At 38.4% G+C, this 15,150-nt stretch overlaps 1 protein-coding gene across 3 annotated transcripts in view; it reads right to left on the bottom strand.

Annotated features, from left to right (window-relative positions):
* Window positions 1-15,150, bottom strand: part of LOC130100429 (rho guanine nucleotide exchange factor 17-like) — a 103,975-nt gene that overhangs the window by 26,318 nt on the left and 62,507 nt on the right. For all 3 annotated transcript variants that reach the window (XM_056265886.1, XM_056265888.1, XM_056265887.1), the window contains 2 exons: window positions 5,517-5,594; window positions 1,588-1,770 (listed from right to left, as the gene is read on the bottom strand). In XM_056265886.1, the coding sequence (XP_056121861.1) occupies window positions 1,588-1,770; window positions 5,517-5,594 (261 nt within the window). The remainder of the gene's footprint in view (window positions 1-1,587; window positions 1,771-5,516; window positions 5,595-15,150) is intronic.

The raw sequence follows: 15,150 nt of genomic DNA, 5'->3' as shown, positions 1-15,150 counted from the left end.
AATAATGTGCTTTTTTGTCATTTGATCATTCTGTCATATATATATATATATATTGATAATGTTCTTTAGTAAATAAAATTCAAACAATCAAAAAAGCCATTCTTTTAATCTCCTCAAATTCTTTCATCTAGTTCCCTCACAGTCCCATTCACCTGATAGGGCCATTAATGGAAAGGGTCATTGTCTTTCCAGGTGTGAAACGCATCAATATTCAAGATCATTCACGCCTCCTCACATATGACCTTTCTAACACAAAACATGTCTTACAAATTTTAAATCAATATGTTGTTTTATGTGAATGAGTGGGCAGGATGATTTTCACATCGTTTCGAAGCATAAATTCTAGGCTACAAGAGTTCTCTGTTCAGTTCTCACAAATCTTGCAAACAAATATTCAGGATGGGTATTATGGCCTCAAAAGAACATCATTTATATGAAATAGAAATCTTTTGTAATTTTAAAAATGTCTTTACTGTCACTTTTGATCAATTTAATGCGTCCTTGCTGAATAAAAGTAATTTCTTTCAAAAGCACACGAAAAAAACTTTCAGAAATGGCACTTAGGATGAGACGAAGACCTAGCAGCAGGAGAATTTGTGTGTACGTGTGTGCGTGTATGTCTGAGAGACAGAACGGCACCAGTATCACGACAGCATAGACCCTAACAATGTAAGACCGGTGGGTTGAGACAGTATGGCGACCATGTCAACTAATAAGCCTACAACCTGCACGTCATCCCTTTAGTATGGAAAACAAACACCTGCTAGATGTCAACACTTCTGTCAGTACCTTCTGAGAGCAGACGACCGGGGCTGAGTGGCCCCAGCCTAGCGTTCACATACACTCTCTGAGCGGATCGCTGGCTAACTGAACCACCCATGTGTTAGTAACGCTCAAATAAGACAATGTGAAAATAGTGGGTAGACTATTATAATTTCTCTTGATTATAGCCAAATTTACCAATTTGTTCATAAGCTATTTTTCTGAACCAGAGAAAAAAACCCTAAATTTGACAGGTCTTAACGGCTGTAAAATTACATGGGACGTTTAAGCAAACAATTTTATAAACCCCCCAAAAAACCCATGGCTGCACATTTCTACTAGGCATCTAAAGCATGTATTTCACTGGGCGTTTAACTGGTAAAGTGACTTTTAGAGCAACTCTGGAGAACATGCAGACATCTTATTTCAATACCAGTCTTTTTGTGGGTTGAGACAGGTCAAGATCTAGGCCATATCACCATTTGATTAAGTTCACGACCCTACTTTTGATTTATTCATCCCAATTTTGCAAAATTCATCGCGGAAATCATAGGGCTCTGTACTAGCATTCAATTATCAATATAATTTCATTCAGGGAACACTCATTCTAATTCTGCATACTACTTGGGACAGATAGTATGCAAATCGGGACACAGCATTAGTCCTCCTCATACACAGATGTATATTACAAAAATCCATCTGAAAATGTTTACCATTTCAAGAATTTCTGGTGTAGTATTTTCAACATAACCTACTATGATTTGGGATGCTATTCTCACATACAATACAGTGCAAATAGTAATAAAACTGGGATTAGGTTCTCACCGACTGAATGAGCACATGTCCTATAGTCTGTTTGTCATGCCACTGGTTGACACAGTCCAGCACTTGCTCCAGGAACTGCTCATGATGTTCTAGAATCTCAGGGATCTGGTAAAACATCTCGTCTACCAGGGACGGGTCACAGAGCGGGGAGTTCTCCGGGTGCTTGAGGGGCTTCATGTAGCCCTGATACCACAACAACAGAGAGAGAGACAGAGGAAATCAACAGTTTAATCTACATGGAACAATTTTTACTTTTTAGTACTGAATAAAATACAATCCACACTTCCATCACAGTGCATTACGGCATAAATCGCTGAAATAAAAAATGCTGTTAAAACCACTAAACTGTGTAACATTTGAGTGTGTTTGACATACTTAGACCATGAACTGGATATGCAATAATAAATATAAAAGAATATGCAATTATAATGAATATGCATGAATAAATACAAAGGAATATACAATAAATATGCATAAAAAATGATAAAGGAATATGCAATAATAATGAATATGCATTAATAAATGACAGAATATATCCATGTTTTTGTGTTTGCATGTGGTGGTCTGGGACAGACTTTGATTAAAGGAAATGCGTGACTCCCCCTTTGGGAAGTAAACTGTGTCCCATCAAATGCAGATAAACATTCTGCTCCCCTGTCTTTACTGTCACAAAACAAGGATTTTTTAAAACCAAACTTGTATCTCATTTAATTATTCATTTGAATTAGTCAACATTAATAGTCATTTCCAACCCGTTTTACTTCCATAAAATGACGTATTAATGGGTAACAGAACATTAAAAAATATAGAAATCTGTGTAGATTTGTGTTTGTTCTTGGTGCACCTAATGTTTTGTTTATTTCACTGCTTTACCTCCATGTATCATTTGTATATATATATATATATATATATATATATATATATATATATATATATATATATATATATCATCTTTGTCAGAATTGTTATAAATCATAAAATAATAAAAATTGAAAATTCAGACTAGAAAGGCATTTCATAATTATAACCTAAATGACAATGAAAGAATACAATAAATGTGTAAGTAGGGTCCAATTTGACTTTTAAAAAAAACGTACCAATTTGGTTGGGGATCGAAAATTCCAATTTTAGAATCGGACACTTATGGTCAGGAATCGGATACCTTTAATCAAATTAAACCTTTGATTTCTGTGTGTGCATTTTAATGTGATTTCAAACCATTTTCAAGAGCAAGAAGACGCGAAAGAGAACTGAATTCGGCACTCGTGTGGCACCCTGCTTTCTTTGCGCACACAGCCGCCTCACATTTAGAGCGCGGTACTGAATTGAGTTATTGTACGTGTCATCTTGTGCTCAAACACACAAATACACACAAAACTACGTCAAAATATTCTCGGAAACACAGTCGGTTTTGTCTTAAGTGAACATAAACAGTTGAGAAAGAAAATGCACGTTAGGGCTGGGGCGGTATGGATTTTTTCTAACCGCGGTTGCAAGATATTCCCGCGGTATAGCGGTAAACCGCTTTAAACAGCCGACCCCCCCCCCCCGAAATATTTTCACCTACATCCGAAAAAAACGAGCACAATTTGAAAGAGTCCAATTTTCATTAAGCTGTAATTTGGCACGAACCAATCACTGAATAGATTTCCTTATTTAAGAATATTCTCAGATACATTCGCACTGAATTCATCATTTTCAGGAGAATACATTATGATGTTGAACGAAATGAAAGATGAACACCTTTTCCAACATGTCTTAATTACAAAAATTATATTCCATATTTATGTTAACATAATATAATGTTATTTTTTATTTAATCTATGTCGATTGTATGAAAAGTGAACACCATGAGTAAAATAGGATCATAAGATGGGTCAGACATGATTTTGACCACTTTATTAAGTTTTGTTTTGTAGAAAGCCTTTCTTTAAATTAAATTTCGTTTTGTATAAATTGTATCTTAATTTGAATCACTGTTTCATTAACTAATTGCCTGGAATTATACAAATATAGCAGACATATATAATCAGGACGATGTGTGGAAGCGACGGTGCGATCTCTTGCGCGTGAACTGGAGCTCGTCTCATATAAATGAACCGAAACTCGTGCGCCCATCGGAGACGGAGTTCACTGCTGATATTCTGAGGATACAACATAGCCAATAGGCTATACTAGGGACTTTAGCCTTTAAAAATCTTTGCTGCATGCGCAGTCTCCTTTCTAGAACAGCCAAGAGCTTTCTAGCCTCGCGGCAGCAGCGCCTTGCATCGCTCATGGACCTTAAAACTGATAAAAAAATTCAAAAAACGAAAATTGATCAAAAAACGTTGGTGCGGATGGATGGCGGACAGATGATGATTTTTGTGCTGCGGTTCCGTTGCGGATGAAATAATAATAGCCTAATAATAATAATAGCCCATCCGCGCATCTCTAATTGAATGTAATGCTATGTGTCATGGAACATTGCGCTCCCCAACTCGCGAAAGGGATTTGCTCCATCTTTTAATAAGTTTTGTTTAGATAACCTTGAATCCATGTAAGACACACTATCATTAGAAATAATCCATGTCATTAGAATCAATGAATCCATATCATTAGACACAACGAGCACACATGTGCAGGCCAATTTTTTTTTTTTTTTTTTTTTTTTTTTTGCGGTGATGACGGTGACGAGCTCAGACCCGCGGTTGGAGTCACGTGACCGCGGTATTGCGGTAATGCGGTAACCGTCCCAGCCCTAATGCACGTGTAACTGTATATTGGATTTTGCATGAGCCCTTAAAGCGACAGCAGCCTAATAAACCTGCTGTAGTCTGTGTAATAATTAACATTAATTAAAGAACAAAAAAAAAGAAAAATCACTCACTGATCTTGACTGAATACTTAACTTTAATAAGGAATAATCTAAGTTTTTTTTTATAAAAAGAACACTATGCATGCAGTGTTATTTTACATTTGATTATAATTTCTGTACCTGAACTTTCTTCAGTTCTATTTCGTTTGTGCTATTGCTAATTTGTTTATTTGTTCTTATTTTATTTCTATTTACTTGTCTGTAAAATGCTTTTACCTTACTGGAATCGATAAGCAGAATTGGAATCACAAAAAACAAAAACAAAAAACAACCTAACCCTACTTACCAACAAACCAAACATCCCTTACATAAACAAGGACTGTTGTGTTTCCATGGTACAGTGATGTATAAGATGGTAACATCATATACTATGGTATTCACATTGTACTTCAAAAATACCTTGGTATTACCAATGCCAAAAAAGGCATGTTAATACGATAGTATGTCTCCAAAAAAAAAAAAACATGCGAACACAGTGTGTTTGTCTCAGGTGAGATGTTTTGACTAGCGCACATCTGGCCAACGCTCTTCCAGCACCTGAAACGCCCTAAAACGTGCCCGGAGACACACTGTTGCCGTGATAAACCGCTCTCGTCTGTCATCCGTCCATCATGCACCTCTACACACCTTTCTCTAGATCTCCCCATCAACACTTTAAGGTGATAAACCTGTGCTTGTGCGTCTCTCTCATTGTTTGCGCAGCCAACCACGGTTGACCCTCTGCACACCGTTTACGCATAATGATGTTGACTGGAACGCAATCATTTACCCACAAAGATAAACCGTTTCTTTTAACACAGAATGAGAGCATAAATGCTGGTGAGAATTGCTCAGTAATGGGGGCCATTTTGGAGGTGCGTTGCCCGCTGCTTGCTAACCTTGTTGCCAGGGCAACGGATGCAGCTGCTGGAATAGGTTGTTATGAGTCAGGAGAGATTGGAAAAGATGATGATTTGTTTCTCTCTTTTGCTTATTAAACTCAGTATGCAGCTTCCGCTCTCGCTCTTACAATAACATCATGTCTATGGTATTCATTTAGACAGCTACATGAACGTTTGTGCGTGTTTCATACCTGTGTGAGTGTGCGCAGAGCGTCAACGTAAGATTGTTCTGTGTCCAGTAAAGTCATCATCACATGTCTTCTCATATCCTGTAGAGAGAAATATGTCAATAAAACATACTGCGCGTCACATAAAACACATTTACATATTACAAACAATAATTATTAAATACATTTTAAATCAAATAAATATAAACAAAAGGAAAATAAATAAAAATTGAGATAAATTAACAGATACATAAATAAATATCTACGTCAAATACATGTAGACACAATCCTGGAGACTCAAGTCTAGGCCTACACAAAACTTCAACGCCCTTAAAGGTGCTCTATGTAACTTTTAGCGGCCTCTAGTGGTGATGTTTCAGATTGCAACCAAATTTTACAAGAGCGCTCGTGCTCGAACTCATAGACAATACCGTCTATTACGCAAATATCTCGGCGAATACTAGACGGATTCGGCGAGCACCGAGCTCGTTGGGACCATCTAGTCGAGCTGAAAAGAACCAAATAAGTTCCATAGTTTTTGGTGGTGTTTTCGCGGAGATATTAGCAGAAAACCATCGGGTGCGCTGCAAAATTGCGGACGCCGGTGACGTCACAATCTCAGAAGAAAATCGCTCGTATCTCTGGAACGCAAAGACCCAGAGAGCTCAAATTCGGGGGAGGAGGTCCTAGGAGAACCCTTGCCCGAACGCTAGAGTGGCGGGCCTCGGGGATGCCCCCTACCGGATCGCCGTTCGCTGGGACCCCCGATTTCGAACGGCTATAACTCGGGGAGCCGGGCGAGTTGGACCTCGGGGGTGGGCTCGTTCGAAAGGCCCCGTCCAGCACTACGAACGATTAGAGTCTTGGGAATATTGATCAAAGATTGACTGAGATATAAGCCGAAAAACGTGCGCCTTTAACCGGACGTAACTCCCTGACCGTCTACAATAGACTGTATATAAGGAGAGAGGCTCGGGAGCGCGCATGCACGTCACATCCGTTGGATTTCGCGGTAAATCCGACCCGGAGACTTCACCATAGATATAAACTATGAGACTTCACATAGAAATAGGAATACTGGCCTTCAGAGGTAATAGCAAAACTCAACAAGTGGATCATTTTAATGTGTGATTACAACCCCTTCACACACAGGCAATAAAAAAAGGATTCATTTTAGTAGAAAAGTTACATAGAGCACCTTTAAAAACAATAGTAACCACAGTTTTGAGCAAAATACTACTATTAGTATACATTTATTAAAGGTGCTTGCCACTTTTCAAAGATACTTTTTTAAAACCTCTAACATTTAAAGTATCAAAAACTTTGCATTGCATAAAAGATTCCTCAAATCACGTGTCTTGATAAGGAGAGATCTGCTGTTACTTTAGGCTATGTACGTCCAGACAGTCGGCTAAAATCCGATTTTTTTGTGAATATCCGATTAGAATCCGATCATAGCAGGTGCAAGTGTGAAAGTCAAAAAAAAAAAAATTATTCGATGAAAATCATCAAATGAGATTTTACGCATACGTTTTGAGCTACTTACAAATGTGGTTTGAAATCCTGTTTAAATAGCATTTCTGGAAATCTGTTTCCGCTCTAATCGAATTTTTGATTTATGTCACTTTCTCACGCCACGTAAAAGGTAAACATGTCAGACGTTGTTTTAGGAAACATGCTGAAAGTCATTGCAGAAACAAAGCTGTGCAAAGTGCCGGACGAGCAGAAAATGACAATATAACTGAGACATGTTTGGAGATCGACGGAGACGACAGAACAGAAGACGTAGTAGTTCCAGTGTGGCGGCTACATATTGTCATGTTGTAAATAAATGTAAATTGCAGTTGTTGTCGTTTTGGGCATATAGCCTAGCCTACCTACCAATGCTACGTCATTGCCACAGAAACCAAAGAAATGCAGATATTCTAGAAAACAAGAGAGGAAGTGGACAGTGTGTGGACAGTGATTCATTTAGAGATTCCAGCCAGATACACAAATAATCAGATTTGGACAGTGTGAACATCGCCCTAGAGAACAAAATATCAGATCAACTATTTTCACTTGGGGTAGACCAAACTACCTAGAAACCACCCAGAACACCCTAGCTACCACATAGCAATCTGCTAAGAACAAAATCAGAACACTTAAGCAACCTCTTAGAAACACCCTGGCAACCATTCACAGCACTGTAATGGTGCTTTTACTCACGGTTTACTCACATTTTCTTAAGGGACATAAACATCTAATACTCATTATGATTTCACAGCAGTCAAGAATGCATTATGGTATTTTGGTGGTGTAAAGGAAACAATTTATAATGAAGTGCTCAAAATAACAAGAGTTTCCTGTTTACTAGTCTGTGTCAGCCACTGAGCCAAATATGTGTCTGTTTCCATCTCTGAGAAGATAACCTTCACTAACCACTGTGAATCAGCCCTGACCGACACGACACAACAAACACATCTGAGTGAGAGAGAGACATTTAAAGAGAAAAACTGATAATGGACAGGGTGTGCCGTTCTTTCATGGTTAAGTTTGTTAGCCAGCATCCGGAATCCTGTGTTTCAGATCTGTTCTGAAATGCCTAGCTCAAACACGCAGTGTGACATGGATGTAATTGGAAAAGGAAGTCACGTGCAGCGAATGCCACACAAAGTCACGTATGCCATGACTACGGGCTGAAGGAGAACGAATGTTTTAGGAATTCTCCAAATAGTCAAACTTTGTTTTAAACTGGTTCCTGGGAGCAGAGACCCCATCTGGGTAGGAACACTCGTACGGGTTCAGAAGAATTTATTTCTGAAAGAACCTCAGTAACATCCCACACAAAGGTCATTACAAAATCAATCCCAAAAATGAGTTTGTTCATTCTAAATGAAATAACATGCAAGAGACCAAAGACGTGCACAGGAGAGATTTTAGAGTTGTGCTCAAAAGTTTACATACCCTTTGCAGATTTTTTTTTAGTGCTGCTGTCAAATCGATTAATTGCGATTAATCGCATCTAACATAAGAGTTTGTGTTTACATAATATATGCACATACACAGACACATAAATACAATATATATATATATATAACTTTAATTATAGATATATATACATATATTATGAAAACACAAGCTCATATGTTAGATGCGATTAATCATGATTAATCGATTTGACAGCACTATTTTCTTTGCATATTTTTTATTTAGCACTGTCCTGAATAACCTGTTTCACATAACAGATGTTTAAAGATGGATCTCAAAATCATACAGTCACTACTGGAAAGGGTTCAAACATGCAGAAGATGCTGGAAAACTGACGAATGTGCAGGATCTGGAGGATTTTTCGGAAAACATTGGGCAGTTTAACTACTCAGGACAAACAAGGGACTTGTGAACAACCACCACCACAAAACACACAGTATTAATACTGTATTAATTAGTATTACTAATCTAAAATAAAACCATTTACAATGGTATTTACATGGCTTATATATACAAGGTATTACAGAAAGAAAGAAAAAAAGAAAGAGGCATGTGTGCTTGTATCTCAGATTTATGCTCATGCCATCCAGTTAATTTCTCTCTCATAAAGAGCAGCCGGTTTGACAGACTGTACTAACCAGCATGCTGTCTTGGTCGACACGTCCGGCTCTTAACTGCGCTAAACAAACCTGCTGACCTGCTGTTGAGTTCCTCAAGCAGGCCGCCACAGAATCTAGTTTTTCCCCTCAAGACAAATCAAACTGCCACGCGCATGACGAGCACATGGACAGGAAGAGCTGTATATGCTGCTAGGTATTTTAAGAGATTATTGGGCCTTTGCCTGAACTTGGTCCGAAATAAAAATTGGTAATAAAAACACATTTAAACTGCATTTAGACCAAAATGCTCTCTGGAGTCTCATCAGGGGGCCAGAAATGTGCCCAGCAGCTCCAACAGCATGTGTGGCAGCCGTAAAAGACGTCCCATAAGAGTATTTCTGAAATGCCCTGATGAGAAAGACACGGCGTGACATTCAGTCACAGGAATGCACAGAGGATTTTGGAAAGGTTACTCTATTAAAACTAATATTGAGATGAAAAAATATAAAATATACCGGTATATGAAATATATGAATAAAAACACTTGCAATCGAACCCATGAACTTGCCTTTGCAAGTGCCATCCTCTACTGTTTACAAACTACACAAACTAAACTTAAAAAATTAAACTGGTGATTCACAGTAAAAAATATATATTTTCATGATTTTTTTTATGTGGTTCAGATACCATAATATTTTGCTTTTCTGTTGATTAAATCACCAATGTATTAAAGTGCCCCTATTATGGATTTCAGGACAAGCAGAGCTGACGTTGTTATGGCGTTTTTGTTTTTGACGCGCGCTGTACGCCATACCTGTCAACATTTGGTTTTCAAAATCCGGGAGATTTCTCCGGGGGGGGGGGGGGGGGGGGGGGTAACGACTGGAAATAAGGTGTGGCCCCTTTAAGAGCTGTGCGCTCCCTGTTGAACTGTCGGCAGTATTGTATTGTTGTATTGTATTGTATGTGCCTGGGCCTCGAACACCCCTTTTATTGTCTATGCGAACACCCCATGTATGCGGGTAATTTTTGTTTTATGCTAATTTTGATCTTATTTTGTTTATAACGATGTGGACGGTAGAACGTGTGACAGACAGTTAGGCTACACGAGTTCGATTTGGGAATAAAGTGCGAGTGTGAGATGCCAATCGCCTCCGTGTGTCTGTCTGGCCTCTGCATGCAATAACTTCAGTTGTGAGCTATCCCTAATCTTCCTGAAGCAACGCGTTACAAACTGTGCTACTTCAGTTTCATTGCGGGGACACCACCTTCAACTGCCATCATGTCTATCGGCTCGCTTTCGGGTTAAACTTTCCGCGACTGCGCAACTGGGTTATAGGTTCCCAGGATGAGGTGACAAACGGGTTGAAATTGTAAATGGTCTGTGGATTGTGTGAATATAATGCATTTAATACAATCTGGCAACTGGTCAATATTGGTCCGATTAATCATAAAGGAGTTTGGGCCATGCAAATTACGGGAGTTTCCCGGGAGAAATAACAAACCGGGAGGGGTCCGGGAGATAGGGCTAAAAAACGGGAGAAACCCGGGAAAAACGGGAGTGTTGACAGGTATGCTGTACGCGGTAAACCAATCAGAACAGACTGAGCTGTCTGGCCAATCAGAGCAGAGTAGCTTGCGGAAAGGAGGGATTTAGAGAGATTGATTCATCTGACGAGTCGTTTGAGAATCATTGATGTGCAAATGTATATTATGAGGAAATTAAACAGTTTTTTTACCTTTGATGCATGTAAAGCTGTTGTAGGAGACTCCAAAACAACATTAGGAAACTTTAAAATAGCATAATAGGGGCACTTTAACTCATTTTTTTTATTTAAATGAACTCAATCAGGTAACTTACTTTTTTAAGTTAAACAAACAATATTTTTTTTAGTGTTGTACATAAAAATGTAAATGAAATAAAACTATTTGATGGAAACACAAAACAAAACAAAAAGCAGTGAAGTTTTGGCAAATTAGAGTTTTAAATCTTATGAAATCTTCTTTCAGTAGTACTACATAGCCAGTAGTAGTCCAATAATCTCATGAACACACATAAAGAAACATTTTATTTATGCCTCAAATAATCTTAATGTGATTACATTGGTCACAACAGTAACAGACACACGGTTTTTAACTGCATGAATCTAATTCATTTAAACATCAACAAAAGCCATGGACATTCTTGCCATTTGGCTTACATAATATCAAAAGGTGCCTTGTGCACCCATCCCATAGCTGTTCTCCTGATGCATTATGGGGCAGCATTATTATAATAAAATCACATAATGAATGCAGGAACATCCAAATGCATTTCTTGGAAAGACGAGGTCGCGCAGAGCAGGAGAACATGAAGCTCACTGGGGCAAATATTTTTCACTAATAAGCAAATGTTCATGGCAGCTCATGTGTGGGACATGTTGGCCTGCATAAACATGAGATAGACAAAAAAAAAAAAAAAAAAGCAATGACCACATTTCTAGAGCCAAGAAAACAGAGATGTGTTTCTTTAACTACAGGCACTTTTATATCCTAAAGCCTGGAACACACCAAGCAGTTTTTGTGCGTCGGCCGACTGAGTTTCCTCGGTGTGTTCCGCACGGTTCCGTGCCGTCGGCTGAAATTGGTCCTCGTCGGCTTTGTTTCGGCCGATTCGACATGTTGAATCGGCGTCGGGCCGTCGGTGAAAGAGGGAACTCTGATTGGCTGTTCAGCTTAGTGAAGAGTCATGCACGAGAATAATAGCAAAACAGCGAGCAAAGAAGTCAAAACTCTACAGATAGAAGGCTGTTCTTATGTTACGTCATCTTACCTGGGTGTTCCTTGGCGAATATTTCAATATTAACACGAGCGGAGTGGAATAAAGAAAGTGTTTAGCAGGATTGATATTTAAAACGGTAAGCACGCACTGCTTTGTTTATGGTTTGTGTATCTGCAGCCGACAGCGTCGGTTTCCCCTTTTTGAATGACGAATATAGAGAATATATCTGCAGAAATAGACAGTTGTCTCATTTACACGCAGGCGCAGAACGCGCATTCTAGCTGACAGTCGGCTGTAGTTCTCTCGGTGTGTTCAAGTGCAGCTTTTTACCCCGACGAGAGGCAACGAGAGGCGACAACACAGTCGGCTTTCATCGGCGCTAGTTCGCCGGCGTCGGCTTGGTGTGTTCCAAGCTTAAGGGTTTATTTCGATCAAAATGAACATATTTCAAGATTATTTAATTGTATTAAGGTCACATTCACATTTTTGAAACTTTACTATGGCTTCATATTTTTTGCTACTATCCATATGCATTTTGCGCATTGAGAGACCATCAAATCATTATACATTTTTTTCGTGAAATGATCAGAAACCATATACTCACTGTCCTTTCCATTCTTGAATGCCATCACAATACATAAATTGAGATTCTATGGAAATAAAACTGACAAAAGCAACATAACATTTTAAAACCCCCATGCATTCCAAGGGAATCAAACCCATGACCTTGGTGTTGCAAGCAACATGCTCTACTGTTTACAAAGTCTGTAATTTCAGCATCACCATTTTTAATTAAAAGGGATCTAAAACTAGGGATTATACCTAAATAAATAAAAATATGCTAAGGGGTAATAATGGAACAACAGTTTTTAAAAGTGAATGTAACTATTTTTTTTTTACAACAGGATCTGCATTTCATGGGTTTAAATACAATATTTTTGTTATAAGTCCCTGAAGTCATCCAATTTGACTCTCATATGCTTATATATGTATAAATAATAAACGTGATTTTTTTTTAATGTTGTTGTTTGATCATCATCTTCTCAGTTGATTAAAAGATTAAGGCAATTTTCAAAGTTTGATAAAATGTTTAATTTTCAAATAAAATACCCCTTAGCAGATTTTGACTATACACAATAAAAATATAAAACACTAAACTAAACTTAAACTAAACCACTTGCACACACACTGGCAAACACACACATCCAATCAAAATAAGAATTTCCTGTTTACTGTGTGACCGCTCACTACGCCAAAAAATGTTTATGGAAGTAAACTAAACCACGAAAAAACCCCTTAAACTTTAGTTCCAAGTAGAATGGTGACTAATGATGAACTACACCAGAGTTGACTTAGGGCATTTTTATTATCATTTATTCACGGACAGCAGTCAGACTTGACAGAGTATTTACAGTAATTTGACATATTGTGCGAGATATTCAAACCTGTTTTGCCCACATGAGCACCACGGCTGTGCTGGAGTAAATGTTCTAACCATTAGGGCCACTGCTTCAGTATAGTATTCACTTTAAACCTCCCCAAAATGCTCTACAGATCTGAAAACATCCATCCATTTGATCTAAATACCCATGTGTGACCTTGATTTACACTCAGGTAATGAGATCATAGTGCAGAGTTAAACGGCTGTTTGAGGTTCTGTAGCATTTGATTGGTTTTTATTAGCAGAGTGTGTTTGAGTTGTGAGAAGATCTCATTTCCTTCTAAAGCTCGCTCTGCTAGAGGCCTGAGGTATAACGTGCACTGTAGTTAAACGTGCTATTTCTGCCAACCGTTGCGGCTTCGATAAAAGAACACGCTTTTACCGCATCTTGAGTAGAGCAGGTGGAATCTGCAATTTGATCCCCCATCGTCGCCAATCAAATCAACCTCCCTTTGATATGATCAAAAACGCTTGAAAAGAAACTCATGAAAGAAGGGCGGAGAACGTTCAAGCGTTACATGGGAATTTGTCTGCTGGATGCAGTTCAAGTGATCTGGTTAGCTCGCTACAGGTACAGGTGCTGTGGCGTACTAGTTAAAGAATATAGCTCGTAATCAAAGCTTGCTGATTTAATTGGTACATGAGGTATAATCATTGTGCCCTTTAGGATGGGGTTAAAGCATCTGCTCTATGACTACTTATTATGATATAATTGAATCAAAGCTAAAAACTGCATAGTAGTTTTTCTTGCAATCCCTGAAAGTATCACAGCAGAAAGAAAAAAGATACCAAAAAAAAATGTAATTGACATAAAACAAATATATTACATACCTAAAATATTATACCCAAAAAAGTATATTTTACACAAGTAAAATACTGAACGAATGATTAAACATTTGAATACAAAAAATATTTTCAAAATTATTTAGCACAACTTTTTTTCTTTTGTCAAATCAACTTGGAAAATGTGGTTCAGATAACATAATATTTTGAGTTTCTGTTGATTAAACCAATCTCCTTCATTGTTATAAACTCACATTTTTTATTTCAATGAACTTAAAATTAAGGCAAGCAGGTAACTTACCAGTACTTTAAAGGTCCCATATTGTACACCCTTCTGGAGCTTTATTTTAGATTTTGATGTCCTTAAGAATACACTCACCTAAAGGATTATTAGGAACACCATACTAATACTGTGTTTGACCCCCTTTCACCTTCAGAACTGCCTTAATTCTATGTGGCATTGATTCAACAAGGTGCTGAAAGCATTCTTTAGAAATGTTGGCCCATATTGATAGGATAGCATCTTCCAGTTGATGGAGATTTGTGGGATGCACATCCAGGGCACGAAGCTCCCGTTCCACCACATCCCAAAGATGCTCTATTGGGTTGAGATCTGGTGACTGTGGGGGCCATTTTAGTACAGTGAACTCATTGTCATGTTCAAGAAACCAATTTGAAATGATTCGAGCTTTGTGACATGGTGCATTATCCTGCTGGAAGTAGCCATCAGAGGATGGGTACATGGTGGCCATAAAGGGATGGACATGGTCAGAAACAATGCTCAGGTAGGCCGTGGCATTTAAACGATGCCCAATTGGCACTAAGGGGCCTAAAGTGTGCCAAGAAAACATTCCCCACATTATTACACCACCACCACCAGCCTGCACAGTGTTAACAAGGCATGATGGATCAATGTTCTCATTCTGTTTACGCCAAATTCTGACTCTACCATCTGAATGTCTCATCAGAAATCGAGACTCATCAGACCAGGCAACATTTTTCCAGTCTTCAACTGTCCAATTTTGGTGAGCTCTTGGAAATTGTAGCCTCTTTTTCCTATTTGTAGTGGAGATGAGTGGTACCCGGTGGAGTCTTCTGCTGTTG

This window comes from Rhinichthys klamathensis, unplaced genomic scaffold (assembly GCF_029890125.1).
Source record: "Rhinichthys klamathensis goyatoka isolate OS25496 unplaced genomic scaffold, OSU_Roscu_1.1 h1tg000242l_1, whole genome shotgun sequence".
NCBI lineage: Eukaryota > Metazoa > Chordata > Actinopteri > Cypriniformes > Leuciscidae > Rhinichthys > Rhinichthys klamathensis.
The sequence above is the reverse complement of the archived record's forward strand: the minus strand, read 5'-3'. Positions and strand labels throughout refer to the sequence as shown.